General features: G+C 42.5%; 1 protein-coding gene across 1 annotated transcript in view; it reads right to left on the bottom strand.

Moving 5' to 3' along the window:
* LOC121555152 (glypican-6-like) overlaps positions 1–17,966 on the bottom strand; it is a 149,655-nt gene that overhangs the window by 77,116 nt on the left and 54,573 nt on the right. Inside the window, exon 4 of the mRNA XM_041868960.2 lies at positions 11,235–11,400. Within this exon, the coding sequence (XP_041724894.1) occupies positions 11,235–11,400 (166 nt within the window). The remainder of the gene's footprint in view (positions 1–11,234; positions 11,401–17,966) is intronic.

The following is a 17,966-nucleotide window of genomic DNA, read 5'->3' as shown; positions in this document are numbered from 1 at the left end:
AGGCAATTAATTATATCAATGTTTAAACAAACGTAAGGACAAGACACACAATTAATGAACAATATATTCATTATTTCCATTCCCTTTAGTGCGGTGCCCTTGCAGAAAATGAAATATTTTGACCAGTTGTGAGGTCTAATGCTCAGCCATTGGCAGTCCTTTAGTGGTGTGCTGCTGGGAGTTTTTTTCCCTTCCTCTGCTATATTTTATTCATGAGGAAATCTTCACAAAGGACAGGAAATGTTGTTGGTTAGAAATGTCATGAATTGTGAGGTTGTGGCTGTCTCTGGTTACCCCACTGAAACAAAATCACACAATTAAAAATAAATAAGCTAATAAAATCAGTGTGGTGACATACGGCCTCCAGAGAGCACGACACAAGTCAGCGTCACAACGAAGCCAAGTAATAGAAGAGAAAGCTGTAACACTGTCATGCAGTACCCCTTTGATTTGTCCCAGAGTGAAACCAAATGGGTCTTGTTGTGTGCATTGCAGAGGTCGAGCAGGAAGGAAAATCGCTTTCTATCATCGGTGTAAACACGAAAAATTATAATGGCACATGGGGTGTAAACTAGAAAGGGCCACATTCATCACCACAGCAGGTGACGGATGTTCAAACACCATAAGCTGATCGAGACATCAATTCTCCAGGACAGCCCAACACAAACATTTGACATTTCAAAACATTATTCAATGAAAAGGACAATTCCCTATACAAAAATACGAATGCACCTCAAAGATCTCTCTAACTATAACAAGCCATTACACAAACACAGAGTATATGGTTCTATTCTCATTGACGAGAATTAACGAGAATTTTGAGAGATTCTCAAGAGGTATCGATTGTCAAGAGACATTACTGTAATGTAATCTTGCGTATTTCTTACATCTCGAACGCTACCTCCGGAGGTCGCGCATGACACTCGCCCGACAGTTGCCCCCCTCTAAGCACGGCAGTGTAAACAGAATTGTCTCACTGATCCTAAAATTCATACAGTAAAAATACTAATAGCTCAGCTACAATTTTGAAATTGCAGTAACAGCTTGTTACATTCTGAAACTGTCGCTGCATCTTTAAGACAGGGTGTTATTCCCCACCTTGGCTGCTCTGAGCCACCGTCCAGGCAGGAAGCTTGCAGCAAGAAGCTGATCAACTCACCAGGGGAATTATCAACGTTTTCAGTCACAATTTTTGCATTTACCTCATATAATGACTTGTATAATGATGATATTGATCAAATGAAGCCTGGCTTGTTTTAAGGTAACTTTAATATGCTAAAACTGTACTTTTATATTCATTTGAGAGGGGTAAATGTTCATGTTTGATATGCTAACGTTACTAGCTAGACATGTCCTTTAACAAGGTATCTTTTTTTTATTACCTTTTAAATTGGCATGAACACAACCAGTCGTGTAGTAGGCTACCTGCGCGTGTTCGTCCACTCCAGAATCCAAACAGGGCACTAATGTACTTGATGAATGGAAAGAGACATCAAAAAATTTAATGACATTCTGCGATTGTAATGACGCTCTTGTAGCCTAAATTAATTCATGCGTCTTGCTGACAAAAATACATTTTTTTTTGTAGAAATGTTGGGACAGGTGTGGGACTATCCCGGGATGACAAGAACAGCCACGAAATGTTGGGACACCTGAAAAGGTGCGGGACTATCCCGGGATGACAAGAACAGCCACATGGGAACAGCTCATTTAAACCATGACAGAGGTGTCCCCCCCCAAAGTTTTACTTTGTTGCATTTAGGGGGACTCACGTCTCATTCAGGGTGTCTGAGACCCCACCTCCCCCCCTGGTCCCCCATAATTTGCACTCAGTCCTAAACCCTGGAGGAGTTGGTGAACGCAGCATATGTTCAGTGGAGGAGTAATCAGGTGTGGACTGACAGATGTTCATTGGTTAGCCTACTCAACGCTTCAGATGATTCATCCTATCAAAAACATTTAATATAATCTCATATAATCTTACTTCACATGACTACTCAGCTTTTCTATTACTGGATCAAATAAAATAAAATGTATTTATAAAGCCCATTTTACGTCAGCAGGTGTCACAAAGTGCTTATACAGAAACCCAGCCTAAAACCCCAAACGGCAAGCAATGCAGATGTAGAAGCACGGTGGCTAGGAAAAACTCCCTATTAAAGGCAGGAATATAGGAAGTAACCTAGAGAGGAACCAGGCTCTGATAGGTGGCCAGTCCTCTTCTGGCTGTGCCGGGTGGAGATTATAAGAGTACATATAATATGAACATACATTTAGTAAAACCAAACAACTCCTGGAGTTAACTGATTCACATGCATGCCATAATTCTATTGCAGTGATGAATACAGAACGCAGGTTGAATAAAGAATGTCTGCCACCTGTTACCATAATTCATAGACTGGGCCATTCTTGTTGTTTTTCATGCAGAGTAGCGAGAGGTAAGCATGGATTTATCCTGCAATGGGAACAAATGGATTAGAGACTGGCCACTCAGTGGAACAAATATAATCCATGATTTATTGCGTCTATTTTAATGACCTGAATAAGAAAAACAACGCCTTTAACCATTTTGCTTGAATTCAGCTGACAGATTTGGATATTTAAACATTTGTCCTTTATAGTGTCTGATTCATGTTAAAACACCAGTAAGCATATGTGCAGGCAAGGTGGCATGCATAGATAAAAAGCACCTGAAAATGATCTTCAATGCTGTAATGTTTCATGTGATACGTCTTAACCACTGGGTTAGTCTGGAAATGTTTTGGTAACATTTTCTACTGTGTCTGATATGTTATGCGCGTGTTACTTCTACAGGTTCATCACCTTTCCACTCAGCCCTCTTCTTATAGTTTGAAATATTGAAATTTAAGTTCTGCTTATTTAAGCAGTGAATTCTACTAGGGCGGCAGGTAGCTTAGTGGTTAAGCGCGTTGTGCCAGTAACCGAAAGGTCGCTGGTTCTAATCCCCGAGCTGACTAAGTGAAAAATCTGTCGATGTGCCCTTGAGCAAGGCACTTAACCCTAATTGCTCCTGTAAGTCGCTCTGGATAAGAGCGTCTGCTAAATGACTTAAATGTAAAAATGTAAATACTAGGTTCACTGAATATTTCACATTCTGTTCTAGGTGAAACACCTCAGTCATGTCGTTCGTTCGCATGGCCCATTTGCTTCCCGCCTTAGGCAATACAAGAGAAGAAAATAAACTTGCTAGTCTTACCAACTGAGAAAGAAATAAAACAAAAACCACAATTCCTTTGCATAAATACATTACTGAAAGCAGGTTCCCGTAAGGGGTATATCATTTGGGTTGGGTTGGCTATGGGCTCCTAAATAGCCATATGTACAATAGCCATACGTACAATAGCCCATACACTACCGTTCAAAAGTTTGGGGTCACTAAGAAATTAACTTGTTTTCCATTAAAAAACATACATGAAATGAGTTTGAATAGGAACTATAGCAAAATGAATAGGAAATGTAGTCATCGACAAGGTTAGAAATAATGATTTTTAATTGAAATAATTGTGTCCTTCAAACTTTGCTTTCGTCAAATAATCCTCCATTTGCAGCAATTACAGCCTTGCAGACCTTTGGCATTCTAGTTGTCAATTTGTTGAGGTAATCCGAAGAGATTTCACCCCATGTTTCCTGAAGCACCTCCCACATGTTGGATTGGCTTGATGGGCACTTCTTACGTACCATATGGTCAAGCTGCTCCCACAACAGCTCAATAGGGTTGAGATCCGTTGACTGTGCTGGCCACTCCATTATAGACAGAATACCAGCTGACTGCTTCTTCCCTGAATAGTTATTGCATAGTTTAGAGCTGTGCTTTGGGTCATTGTCCTGTTGTAGGAGGAAATTGGCTCCAATCAAGCGCCCTCTCCTATTCTCGCTATACACCAAGTCACTTGGCTCTGTCATATCCTCACATGGCCTCTCCTATCATTGCTACGCTGAAGACACACAACTAATCTTCTCCTTTCCCCCTTCTGATAACCAGGTGGCGAATCGCATCTCTGCATGTCTGGCAGACATATCAGTATGGATGACGGATCACCACCTCAAGCTGAACCTTGGCAAGACGGAGCTGCTCTTCCTCCCGGGGAAGGACTGCCTGTTCCATGATCTCGCCATCACGGTTGACAACTCCGTTGAGTCCTCCTCCCAGAGTGCGAAGAGCCTTGGCGTGACCCTGGACAACACCCTGTCGTTCTCCGCTAACATCAAGGCGGTGACCCGATCCTGTAGGTTCATGCTCTACAACATTCGGAGAGTACGACCCTGCCTTACACAGGAAGCGGCACAGGTCCTAATCCAGGCACTTGTCATCTCCCGTCTGGATTACTGCAACTCGCTGTTGGCTGGGCTCCCTGCCTGTGCCATTAAACCCCTACAACTCATCCAGAATGCCGCAGCCCGTCTGGTGTTCAACCTTCCCAAGTTCTCTCCACGTCACCCCGCTCCTCCGCACACTCCACTGGCTTCCAGTTGAAGCTCGCATCTGCTACAAGACCATGGTGCTTGCCTACGGAGCTGTGAGGGGAACGGCACCTCCGTACCTTCAGGCTCTGATCAGTCCCTACACCCAAACGAGGGCACTGCGTTCATCCACCTCTGGCCTGCTGGCTCCCCTACCTCTGCGGAAGCATAGTTCCCGCTCAGCCCAGTCAAAACTGTTCGCTGCTCTGGCACCCCAATGGTGGAACAAGCTCCCTCACGACGCCAGGACAGCGGAGTCACTCACCACCTTCCGGAGACATTTGAAACCCCACCTCTTTAAGGAATACCTGGGATAGGATAAAGTAATCCTTCTACCCCCAAAAAAAAAAAAGTGGTTATCCCACTGGCTATAAGGTGAATGCACCTATTTGTAAGTCGCTCTGGATAAGAGCGTCTGCTAAATGACGTAAATGTAAATGTAAATGTATGGCATGGCATTGCAAAATGGAGTGATAGCCTTCCTTCTTCAAGATCCCTTTTACCCTGTACAAATCTCCCACTTTACCACCACCAAAGCACCCCCAGACCATCACATTGCCTCCACCATGCTTGACAGATGGCATCAAGCACTCCTCCAGCATCTTTTCATTTGGTCTGCGTCTCACAAATGTTCTTCTTTGTGATCCGAACACCTCAAACTTCGATTCGTCTGTCCATAACACTTTTTTCCAATCTTCCTCTGTCCAGTGTCTGTGTTCTTTTGCCCATCTTAATCTTTTATTTTTATTGGCCAGTCTGAGATATGGCTTTTTCTTTGCAACTCTGCCTAGAAGGTCAGCATCCCGGAGTCACCTCTTCACTGTTGACGTTGAGACTGGTGTTTTGCGGGTACTATTTAATGAAACTGCCAGTTGAGGACCTGTGATGCGTTTCTCAAACTAGACACTCTAATATATTTGTCCTCTTGCTCAGTTGTGCACCGGGGCCTCCCACTCCTCTTTCTATTCTGGTTAGAGACAGTTTGCACTGTTCTGTGAAGGGAGTAGTACACAGCGTTGTACGACATCTTCAGTTTCTTGGCAATGTCTCACATGGAATAGTCTTCATTTCTCAGAACAAGAATAGACTGATGAGTTTCAGAAGAAAGTTATTTGTTTCTGGCCATTTTGAGCATGTAATCGAACCCACACTTGCTGATGCTCCAGATACTCAACTAGTCTCACGAAGGCCAGTTTTATTGCTTCTTTAATCAATAAAACAGTTTTCAGCTGTTCTAACATAATTGAAAAAGGGTTTTCTAATGATCAATTAGCCTTTTAAAATGATAAACTTGGATTAGCAAACACAACGTGCCATTAGAACACAGGACTGATGGTTGCTGGTAATGGGCCTCTGTACGCCTATGTAGATATTCCATAAAAAAATCAGCCGTTTCCAGCTACAATAGCTATTTACAACATTAACAATGTCTACACTGTATTTCTGATCAATGTTTCTTTCGAAAACAAGGACATTTCTAAGTGAACCCAAACTTTTGAACGGTAGTGTATATACAACATCCATATGTACAATAGCCATATGTACAATAGCCATATGTACAATAGGCATATATCACTCCTCACCTCTCCACCTGATAGCTGATGTGTGGTGAGCGTTCTGGCACAAAAATGGTCGCCGTGCATCACCCAGGTGGGTGCCACACATTGGTGGTGGATGAGGTGAGTTTCCCCCTACTATGTAAAGCACTTTGAGTACCTCAGTTGGTAGAAAAGTGCTATGTAAATCCAATCAATTATTATTATTATTATTATTATTATTACAATAACACATGCAAAACCACAAATGACTTAACTGATTTGTAGTGGCACTCAACCACAGGCGTCTGGTGGCACCTTAATTCGGGAGGACGGGTGGATAGTAATGGCTGGAACGGCATGAATGGAATGGTATCAAACGCAGAAAACACAGTTTCCATGTGTTTGATACCATTCCATATACTCCATTCCAGCCATTATTATGAGCCATCCTCCCCTCACCAGCCTCCTGTGCTCAACATACTAATAGTTCCATGGCTTGCAGTTCACAGTGCATCTGCCAAGCGTAATCTCAGCCCTTTGATATGCTAACGTTACTAGCTAGACATGTAATTGAACAGTATTTCTTTTTTTATTACCTTTTAATTTGGCATGAACACAATCAGTCATGATGTTTTCATCTTATTGTCAAACAAATCACTTTAAAAAAACTAGGCTACCTGCGGATGTTCGTCTACTCCAACAATTACACCTCTGCCAAGCCAACAACACCTCCGCTACGCTGATCCTCAACACGGGTGCGTGCTCAACCCCCACCTGTACTCCCTGTTCACCCACTGCGTGGCTACACACGTCTCCAACTCAATCATCAAGTTTGCAGACGACACAACAGTAGTAGGCCTGATTACCAACAACGACGAGACAGCCTACAGGGAGGACGTGAGGGCCCTGGCGGAGTGGTGCCAGGAAAATAACCTCTCCCTCAACGTCAACAAAACGAAGGAGCTGATCGTGAACTTCAGAACACAGCAGAGAGAACACGCCCCCCCATCCACATCGACGGGGCCGCAGTGGAGACGGTGAAAAGCTTCAAGATCCTCGACGAACACATCACTGACAACCTGAAATGGTTGATCCACACAAACAGTGTGGTGAAGAAGGAGCACTAGTTCTATCCATTTCGTATGTATATAGTGTATTCTAGTCAAGGCTCATCCTACTGTATATAACTACTGCTGTACACACCTTTTCTATTCATATACTGTCCATACTGTCTATACACACCATCATATATACATATATACACTGAATACAAAACATTAAGAACACCTGCTCTTTCCATTACATAGAAGGTGTTCCTAATGTTTGGTACACTCAGTGTATATATATATATATATATATATTTATATTCTGGACTCTGACGTTGCTCGTTCTGATATTTCTTCATTTCTTCATTTGTAGTTTTGGGGATTAGTGTGTATTGTTTTAGTATTGTCCGTTATTACTGCACTGTTGCAGCTAGAAACATAAGTATTTTGCTGCACCTGCTGTAACATCAAATCAATCAAATTAGATTTGATCTCCGTTTTCATTAATAACATAATGTCTTCCCTTCAGAGAGTAACAACAACATTCAGACACACCAATATAATGTGAGCCTTATAAAGCACCTGTCTTAACCAGGGCATAAACGGAAGCTTTGCATTGGCACACAGCTATTCTGAGAAGAGATGGATGTTTTAGAGCATTCCATATTTAGCTAGCTTGACTGAATTAATGGAAGCAGAAGCACAGCTGCATTGAATGAACATCTGTTTTGGCCTGCTCCAGGCAGTGCTACCAGAGTCCCTCCTCTACCCCCCACCACACTGAAGATAAATGAAGGTCAGGCTGAGGGTAATGTGAACGACTGCCTTTTTGTCCAACTTCTGTCAGGAGTTCCTATGCACTGTGTCAGAGAGTGACATTTCCTGCTGGTGGAGTTCTAGCAGTGAGGAAGTGCTGAGGGAAAAATCGTTGCTATCGGGAGCTCAGCTTCCAGCTATAAAGGATTTCTCAGTCCAGCTTTTCACCTCTCCGGTATCTCGTCTTGTCTGGTCAGTGGAGCAGACATATGCTGTTGGGCTGGATAGATGCCACTGGAATCAAGATGAATATCTTTACGTACCCCTATACGGCTTGAAAATGGCAGATTTGGACACTGATAAGCGCCTAAATTGGAACGCAGTGGCTGTACAGTAACATGCTACACATGACGTCAGAGCTCAGGCTCTGCACTTCACAGCTCTGTATGGGTTTTGACTGACAGCCGTTCTGAACTTGAACACCACGTGTGACAAGAAGTTGCCCCCCATCCCTCCAGCTAAATTGGGCAACATCTGCACATTTTGTGTTGTCCGAGTGAGGGAAATGCTGTAACTATACGAGGACTCTATGTATTTTGAAAGACGAGATGTTGATGATTATAATAAATACTGCTTTAATGTCATACAAGCAAGCCAAACACCCGTGAGTCCAAATGGGCACTTCACATGTCCATATCATAAAACTCATGTCATATACAGTGTCAACGTTTATGATCAGTATGTTTGATGTACAGTTACAAGATGACATGGCGTCATACCCTGGGTTGTCCTGAACTGAATGAGCCCGTTTGTTGTATTGTGAAGAAAGTTTGTCGTGGACCACACATCTGAATGCACTCATGACTCCATTCTGGGTACCAAAATTACAATGTACTTCTCTAAATTGCCTTGTGAAAGCCTAACACTGTAAGATCGTATTTCATAATTTAGTTAGTCATGTTGGCAATAGAACAAGCTTTCAAATTATGCCCACCTGACCCATATTACGATTTATAAATGGACCTTTTTGGATTGCGTAAACAACAACAGTAATTGTGTGATGGAGGGGATGCAGGGCTGTGTTCCAAACAAAACAACTACAAGTGTGTTTACTGTAGTTCCTCAACAGCACAGCTAGGAGAGCTAAAAAAAAAAGTACCTTATAGTTGAAGACTCTTCTTTGAGTCATAAAAGTGCATTGAAATTACTTAGGAACTGTGCACACTTTGGAGAGGTTTGTGGCCACTTGGAGACACCAGTTAGTCCTCTCACTCAAACCCTTGGCATTTATTTTGTCTTATGTTGCACCAACCCCAAATTGTCCAAGAATATTTGTATTATGTTACAGAATGTATCCAGATAATTTTCAGATTTCGTTATCAACAAATGCGGCAAATGTTAAATACACATCAAATCAAATCACATTTTATTGGTCACATACACATATTTTGCAGATGTTATTGCGGGTGTAGCGAAATGCTTGTGTTCCTAGCTCCAACAGTGCAGTAGTATCTAACAATTCACAACAATACACACAAATCTAAAAGCAAAAGTAATCAATAGTGTAATGTTTGGATTCAGTCTTGTGTCAGGTGAACTGTTTTGTCCTCACCTTTAATCTAATAATTTTCCCATAATCTCCAAACGGTTAATTGCTAGCATGGTTATGCATATGCTTTCCATATTTCTTCTGTAAGAAACATTTCAATTTAGCCCTATCCATATAGGCCAATCCCCACATGTGTAAGGGGTTACGTTGCCAATCCCCACATGTGTAAGGGGTTACGTTGCCAATCCCCACATGTGTAAGGGGTTACGTTGCCAATTCCCACGAGTGTAAGGGGTTAAGTTGCCAATTCCCATGAGTGTAAGGGGTTAAGTTGCCAATTCCCACGAGTGTAAGGGGTTAAGCTCTGATGCAAGTTCCATGTCAGTCCAGGCTTTTGTGTTCCATTTTCCCTCAAAGCCCTGCAGTCACCAGCTTCACCCTTCTGTTCACAGCAACTGGAATAGCTGAAGGTGTTCATGTGAGTTTGAAGTACATTACTACACTGTAGTCTTATATGTGGATGAAAAGGCATGTTCAAGTGTGTGATAATCCTACATTGCTCAATGAGCTCGTATGCGAACTAAATGGATTTCACCATCACGGCAGAAACCACCAATGCTCGTGTTATTAGAGATAGCAGTTAATTATTTGAGCAGTTAATTATTTTAAAAAAAATCGAAACTACTTAAAGAACAACGGGAAGCACAGGGGACAGCTGGCAGACATGCAATCCCTACTGTAAGCTCTGAAAGCAGGATCGATATCTCTTTGTGGTTGGACCTTGAGCTAATTGAAAATCTTTGAGCCTATAATGAATATGAAATGTCAGAGAGCCAAAAGATATGAAACTGGCATTTCATCTACACCCTGGGAACAATCCTCCAATTTAGAGTATGAAACATTCAAACCTAGAGAAAATGACTGTTTCGGGTAGGTTGTCCAAGAATCTGTGCTACAGTGTAGACCACCCAATGATCAAATAGAATAACATAAATCACACCTTAGCGAAGGTTTCTGTAATACACTTGGATAAATCTGTACTGCTGGACCTTTGGCCGAGCTCTTTAATAGGACATCGGACAGTAAACACATTACCATCAGCTTACATTTACCTGTGAGTAACAAGGGTCTCGTAGTCAACCTAATATTACCATTGAATATTAATCTGAAGCGCGGTATGCTGCTCCACTAACATCTCAGTGCGCTGTACTTTACATTGGACCTCTGCTGTTCTGACATGAAACAACTATCCAGAGAGCTGTGGCCCCATTTCAACTGCTAGTTTCTGACAGCGGCATTCTTGACATGGGTCTCTAAAGTGCAGCTCACAGCTAGCCTGCTCTGTTTTAAATCACTCCAGCAGTCCTGATATGTCAAAATGAAGGCTCCAAACTGAATAAGGAATTCTAATAAATAAATAACTGCCGTGTTATATTCATGTTTGTAATCTCCCCAAGCTGAACGAGCTCCTGTTGAACTGCTTTTCACAAAGCTCTGTGCTCCCCATAGCGTGTAGCTACCATACTGCAGTTGCTCATTCAACACAGCTCGAGCCCACCAGACAATGAATAATGGCGTTTTTATCCAGTATAAATTGTCAATGAAAATAGAAGGACTGAAACAGTAAAAAGCATATTATCACAGTGTTCTGCCCATGGAACTACATGCAGACAAATGACAACACTGAACCACAATTCAACAGTATGAAAATGTATGCACTCACTAACTGTAAGTCGCTCTGGATAAGAGCGTCTGCTAAATGACTAAAATGTAAAATGTAACACAGAATGCATTTATTTTATACGAAGCAAAGTCAGAACAGTTCAGATCACATTCAGAGACAAAGGGAGGGAGGGCTCTTACCGATGTACTGGTTCCACTCTGGGTCCAGATCGGCCTGGTTGGCGAGGCAGCCCTTCATGACGTTCAGACAGTAGTTGTTGCAGGGCTTCACTGAGGGCATGGCTTGGCAGTATGGGCAGTATATCATCTTGGTCAGCGCTCGGTTACACGCTGGGGTGCTGCTCACCTAGTGGGTGGATAGAGTGTGAGAACAAAGGTCAGCTATACATCGGATACAACATACAAGGCTGTTCTACACATGGAAATGAATCCAGTAAACGGTACGTTTCTGTGTTTCATGTATACTAAGAAATGAGCTGGCTTAAAAAAAGCTAACAGATGACCAGAGGTAAAAGGATGTTCTACATTAACCACTACAATTCAACACAGGCAACATCTCTGTCCAGGATCACAACACAGCGAGAGTGAACAGGGGGAATAGTAGGAGCATTCTAATGTGCTTTCTCTCTTCAATAAAGCAATACAACACAATTCCCAAGAGGTCAACTGAAGTTATAGAACTCCAAGCTTAAGATACTGTTTAAAATTTAAATAAGACAAGCCGGCTGCTCCACTGTCCTTATCTACAGTGCATTCGGAAAGTATTCAGACCTCTTCACTTTTTCTACATTTTGTTACGTTACAGCCTTATTCTAACATTTATTTATTTTATATGTTTTTCTCTTCAATCCACACACAATGCCCCATAATGACAAAGTGAAAACCTATTTTTTTGGCTAATTAAAAAAAGATTTAAAATAGAAATACCATATTTACATAAGTATTCAGACCCTTTGCTATGACATTTGAAATTCAGCTCAGGTGCATCCTGTTTCCATTGATCATCCTTGAGATGTTTCTACAACTTGATTGGAGCCCACCTGTGGTAAATTCAATTGATTGGACATGTTTTGGAAAGGAACACACCTGTCTATTTAAAGTCCCACAGTTGACACTGCATGTCAGAGCAAAAACCAAGCCATGAGGTCGAACGAATTGTCCATAGAGATCCGAGACAGGATTGTGTCGAGGCACAGATCTGGGGAAGGGTATCAAAAGAACTTCTGCAGTACTGAAGGTCCCCAAGAACACAGTGGCCTCCATTATTCTTAAATGGAAAGAGTTTGGAACCACCAAGACTCTTCCTAGAGCTGGCCACCTGGCCAAACTGAGCAATCGGGGGAGAAGGGCCTTGGTCAGGGAGTTGACCAAGAACCTGATGGTTACTCTGACAGAGCTCCAGAGTTACTCTGTGGAGATGGGAGAACCTTCCATAAAGACAACCATCTCTACAGCACTCCCCCAATCAGGCCTTTATGGTAGAGTGGCCAGACGGAAGCCACTCCTAAGTAAAAGGCACATGGCAGCCTGCTTGGAGTTTGCCAAAAGGCACCTAAAGGACTCTCAGACCATGAGAAACAAGATTCTCTGGTCTGATTAAACCAAGATTGTGCTCTTTGGCCTGAATGCCAAGCGTCACGTCTGGAGGTAACCTGGCACCATCCCTACGGTGAAGCATGGTGGTGTCCGCATCATGCGGTGGGGATGTTTTTCAGCGTCAGGGACTGGGAGACTAGTCAGGATTGAGGGAAAGATGAACGGAGCAAAGTACAGAGAGATCCTTGATGAAAACCTGCTCCAGAGAGCTCTGGACCTCAGACTGGGGCGAAGGTTCACCTTCCAACAGGACAACGACCCTAAGCACACAGCCAAGACAACGCAGGAGTGGCTTCGGGACAAGTCTCTGAATGTCCTTGAGTGGCCCAGCCAGAGCCTGGACTTGAACCCGATCAAACATCTCCAGAGAGACCTGAAAATAGCTTTGCAGCGGCGCTCCCCATCCAACCTGACAGAGCTTGAGAGGATCTGCAGAGAAGAATGGGAGAAACTTCTCAAGTACAGGTGTGCCAAATTTGTAGCGTCATATACAAGAAGACTCAAGGCTGTAATCGCTGCCAAAGGTGCTTCAAAGTACTGAGTAAAGGGTCTGAATAGTTATGTAAATGTAATATTTAATCAATTTTAGAATACGCCTGTAATGTAAGAACATTTTGAAAAAGTGAAGGGATCTGAATACTTTCCGAATGCACGGTATAGCTCCACTGTCCTCCATCTAGCTCCACTGTCCTTATATCTAGCTCCACTGTCCTCTATCTAGCTCCACTGTCCTCCATCTAGCTCCACTGTCCCCCATCTAGCTCCACTGTCCTCCATCTAGCTCCACTGTCCTCCATCTAGCTCCACTGTCCTCCATCTAGCTCCACTGTCCTCCATCTAGCTCCACTGTCCTCCATCTAGCTCCACTGTCCTCCATCTAGCTCCACTGTCCTTATATCTAGTTCCACTGTCCTTATATCTAGCTCCACTGTCCTTATATCTAGCTCCACTGTCCTTATATCTAGCTCCACTGTCCTCCACCTAGCTCCACTGTCCTCCACCTAGCTCCACTGTCCTCTATCTAGCTCCACTGTCCTCCATCTAGCTTCACTGTCCTCCATCTAGCTCAACTGTCCTTATATCTAGCTCCACTGTCCTCCATCTAGCTCCACTGTCCTCTATCTAGCTCCACTGTCCTCCATCTAGCTCCACTGTCCTCCATCTAGCTCCACTGTCCTCCATCTAGCTTCACTGTCCACCATATAGCTCCACATACAGCTCTTACATCTATGTTGCTGAACAGAAGCTCAACATACATAAGCAGGAACAGTTGTAGCTGGAGAAATTGAAAATCTGTGAACAATACAGCACTATACATTTTTTTGTCAATAGTGCAAATATACACACCTTTTTGTTTAAGTCAAGACTCCCAGGTAATGGCTAATGGCTTCATCTCTTTTTCAAACACAGATAGGTTCTTAGATCGTTTCTTAGCCTTGTTACTGCAGCTCAGCCCTCTATGAAATAGCTATTCCCTAACCACCATTTCTGTCAGTGCTTCAGTTTGCTTTCGTGTGTGTGTGTGTGTGTGTGTGTGTGTGTGTGTGTCCATGTTTTATGCATTTTATTAAGTGTCTGAGATTCTTGTTACTCTAGCCAAAATAGATAAAATGACACATTCCCATTTCATCAGAGTAATTTCCAATTAATCTCAACATCTTTAAAATTAAAATAAAACACCTAGTCTCCGTTCTGAATTTAAAAAATACATTCTGAAAGAAGTCTCATTTTACACAAGGCTCAAACTATCTTGTGTATTTCAGACCAAATCCAACAAAGGTAGAGGGAGGAGCAGAGATGTACCAGCGGGGAGAAAGGGAGTTGTCCGGTATTAGTCTAAACTTTCCAAAGTACCCAGACACTGCATGCATGAGGTGAGAGAAGAGCCGCAGCTCGGCTGGAAGTCAGTATTTTGAGTGGTTTCTGAGCTGCCTTCATGTTTGATATGATTGGACCCCTGCTTCTCCCTACCCACCAGTGAGGATTGCTGAGGAGAAGGAGAGGTGGAGGCATCGTCCGCCGCCTCCACAGAGTCAGGCTAGTAGACCAGGATCAAATACATACACTACCCTGACTGACTGATACGCCTCAAACATCTACTGCTAGCTTCCTCCGTCATTGGCTTGATTTAACACACAGCCTGATGCTGATCCCTCACACAATGGCATGTACCCACTGACACCCCCACGAACTCACAGGTGTGGAGCTGCGAGTTGAAGATATCAAGGGGGTAATCTATGGTACCAGTTGTCACTATAATCTCTGGTACGTGTTGTGACTATAATCTCTGGTACCTGTTGTGACTATAATCTCTGGTAGCGGTTGTCACTATAATCTCTGGTACCTGTTGTGACTATAATCTCTGGTACCTGTTGTCACTATAATCTCTGGTACGTGTTGTCACTATAATCTCTGGTACCTGTTGTGACTATAATCTCTGGTACCTGTTGTCACTATAATCTCTGGTACCCCTCGTCACTATAATCTCTTGTACCTGTTGTCACTAATCTTTGGTACTTGTTGTCACTATAATCTCTGGTACCTGTTGTGACTATAATCTCTGGTAGCGGTTGTCACTATAATCTCTGGTACCTGTTGTGACTATAATCTCTTGTAGCGGTTGTCACTATAATCTCTGGTACCTGTTGTCACTATAATCTTTGGTACCTGTTGTCACTATAATCTCTGGTACTTGTTGTCACTATAATCTCTGGTACCTGTTGTGACTATAATTTCTGGTACCTGTTGTGACTATAATCTCTGGTAGCGGTTGTCACTATAATCTCTGGTACCTGTTGTGGCTATAATCTATGGTACCTGTTGTCACTATAATCTCTGGTACCTGTTGTCACTATAATCTCTGGTAGCGGTTGTCACTATAATCTCTAGTACCTGTTGTCACTATAATCTCTGGTACCTGTTGTCACTATAATCTCTGGTACCTGTTGTCACTATAATCTCTGGTACTTGTTGTCACTATAATCTCTGGTACTTGTTGTCACTATAATCTCTGGTACCTGTTGTCACTATAATCTCTGGTACCTGTTGTGGCTATAATCTCTGGTACCGGTTGTCACTATAATCTCTGATAGCGGTTGTCACTATAATCTCTGGTACCTGTTGTCACTATATTCTCTGGTACCTGTTGTCACTATAATCTCTGGTACCGGTTGTGACTATAATCTATGGTACCTGTTGTGACTATAATCTCTGGTACCTGTTGTCACTATAATCTCTGGTACCTGTTGTCACTATAATCTCTGGTACCTGTTGTCACTATAATCTCTGGTACCTGTTGTCACTATAATCTCTGGTACCTGTTGTCACTATAATCTCTGGTACCTGTTGTCACTATAATCTCTGGTACCTGTTGTAACTATAATCTCTGGTACCTGTTGTGACTATAATCTCTTGTAGCGGTTGTCACTATAATCTCTGGTACCTGTTGTCACTATAATCTCTGGTACCTGTTGTCACTATAATCTCTGGTAGCGGTTGTCACTATAATCTCTAGTACCTGTTGTCACTATAATCTCTGGTACCTGTTTTCACTATAATCTCTGGTAGCGGTTGTCACTAATCTCTGGTACCTGTTGTCACTATAATCTCTGGTACTTGTTGTCACTATAATCTCTGGTACCTGTTGTCACTATAATCTCTGGTACCTGTTGTGGCTATAATCTCTGGTACCGGTTGTCACTATAATCTCTGATAGCGGTTGTCACTATAATCTCTGGTACCTGTTGTCACTATATTCTCTGGTACCTGTTGTCACTATAATCTCTGGTACCGGTTGTGACTATAATCTATGGTACCTGTTGTGACTATAATCTCTGGTACCTGTTGTCACTATAATCTCTGGTACCTGTTGTCACTATAATCTCTGGTACCTGTTGTCACTATAATCTCTGGTACCTGTTGTCACTATAATCTCTGGTACCTGTTGTCACTATAATCTCTGGTACCTGTTGTCACTATAATCTCTGGTACCTGTTGTAACTATAATCTCTGGTACCTGTTGTGACTATAATCTCTTGTAGAGGTTGTCACTATAATCTCTGGTACCTGTTGTCACTATAATCTCTGGTACCTGTTGTCACTATAATCTTTGGTACTTGTTGTCACTATAATCTCTGGTACCTGTTGTGACTATAATCTCTTGTAGCGGTTGTCACTATAATCTCTGGTACCTGTTGTCACTATAATCTCTGGTACCTGTTGTCACTATAATCTCTGGTACCTGTTGTCACTATAATCTTTGGTACTTGTTGTCACTATAATCTCTGGTACCTGTTGTCACTATAATCTCTGGTACCTGTTGTCACTATAATCTCTGGTACCTGTTGTCACTATATGTGCTATATGTGCCAATTTCTGATTGCTTTGTTCTGCAGTTGCATAGAAACTGTTGGTAAACACAATTCATACATTTCACATTGATACTATAAAAATTTCAATTTCATTCATTTGAACCTGAAATGCACTTTTATTTTAAAATACTCTACTGAGAGAATCCTTAATGTGCATTTCCGTACAGTAAGATACGGTATAGCGTTGCTTCCTCCTTTTTCAATTTACAGAACTGACACCTGACAAATGCTTTCTTCCTCCACAAATGGCTTTGGTGCAGACCAGCACTCAGTAAGTTGCCATAGTGTGTGCTTGACTCTCCCCCATCTCCCTGGACTGCTGGCTTCTTTGAGTGCATTACAGCATTTGCAGAGCAGGTATTATTCTAATGATTCGAGCTCATCAAAGAGGGTCCTATTATTAGAATCAATCAATAGCCTCATCACTGCTTTGCAACACTGAATAATAGAAATGCACTGTCTGATACCTTGAGAAATGTTTGAGCCTTGATATATCCATTTTTACATTTTAGTCATTTAGCAGACGCTCTTATCCAGAGCGACGTACAGTTAGTGAGTGCATACGTTTTCATACTGGTCCCCCGTGGGAATCGAACCCACAACCCTGGTGTTGCAAGCGCCATGCTCTACCAACTGAGCTACACGGGAGGTTTAGAAAATGGGCAAACATTAGTCCATGCTGGTATTTATGCAGCAATAAGTGTAATTGAATGCCAAACTCTGATTGATCATGGGTCAACTCTGATTGATCATGGGTCAACTCTGATTGATCATGGGTAAACTGACCTGACCTGGGATATAGAAAAGCAGCGCCTCCAGTGTGGTGTCTTAGTCATAAGCTGTGAACTGCTGTGGTGATATGTAGTGCAGCAGCTCCTGTAACTCAATAAGGACCCCCAGCAGCACTAGGCATAGATGTCACATGTCACAGTAGCCCGTCTGACCG

The sequence above is a fragment of the Coregonus clupeaformis genome, chromosome 40, assembly GCF_020615455.1.
Source record: "Coregonus clupeaformis isolate EN_2021a chromosome 40, ASM2061545v1, whole genome shotgun sequence".
NCBI classification, from domain to species: Eukaryota; Metazoa; Chordata; class Actinopteri; order Salmoniformes; family Salmonidae; genus Coregonus; species Coregonus clupeaformis.
This window is presented reverse-complemented; position numbering and strand designations above follow the sequence as displayed.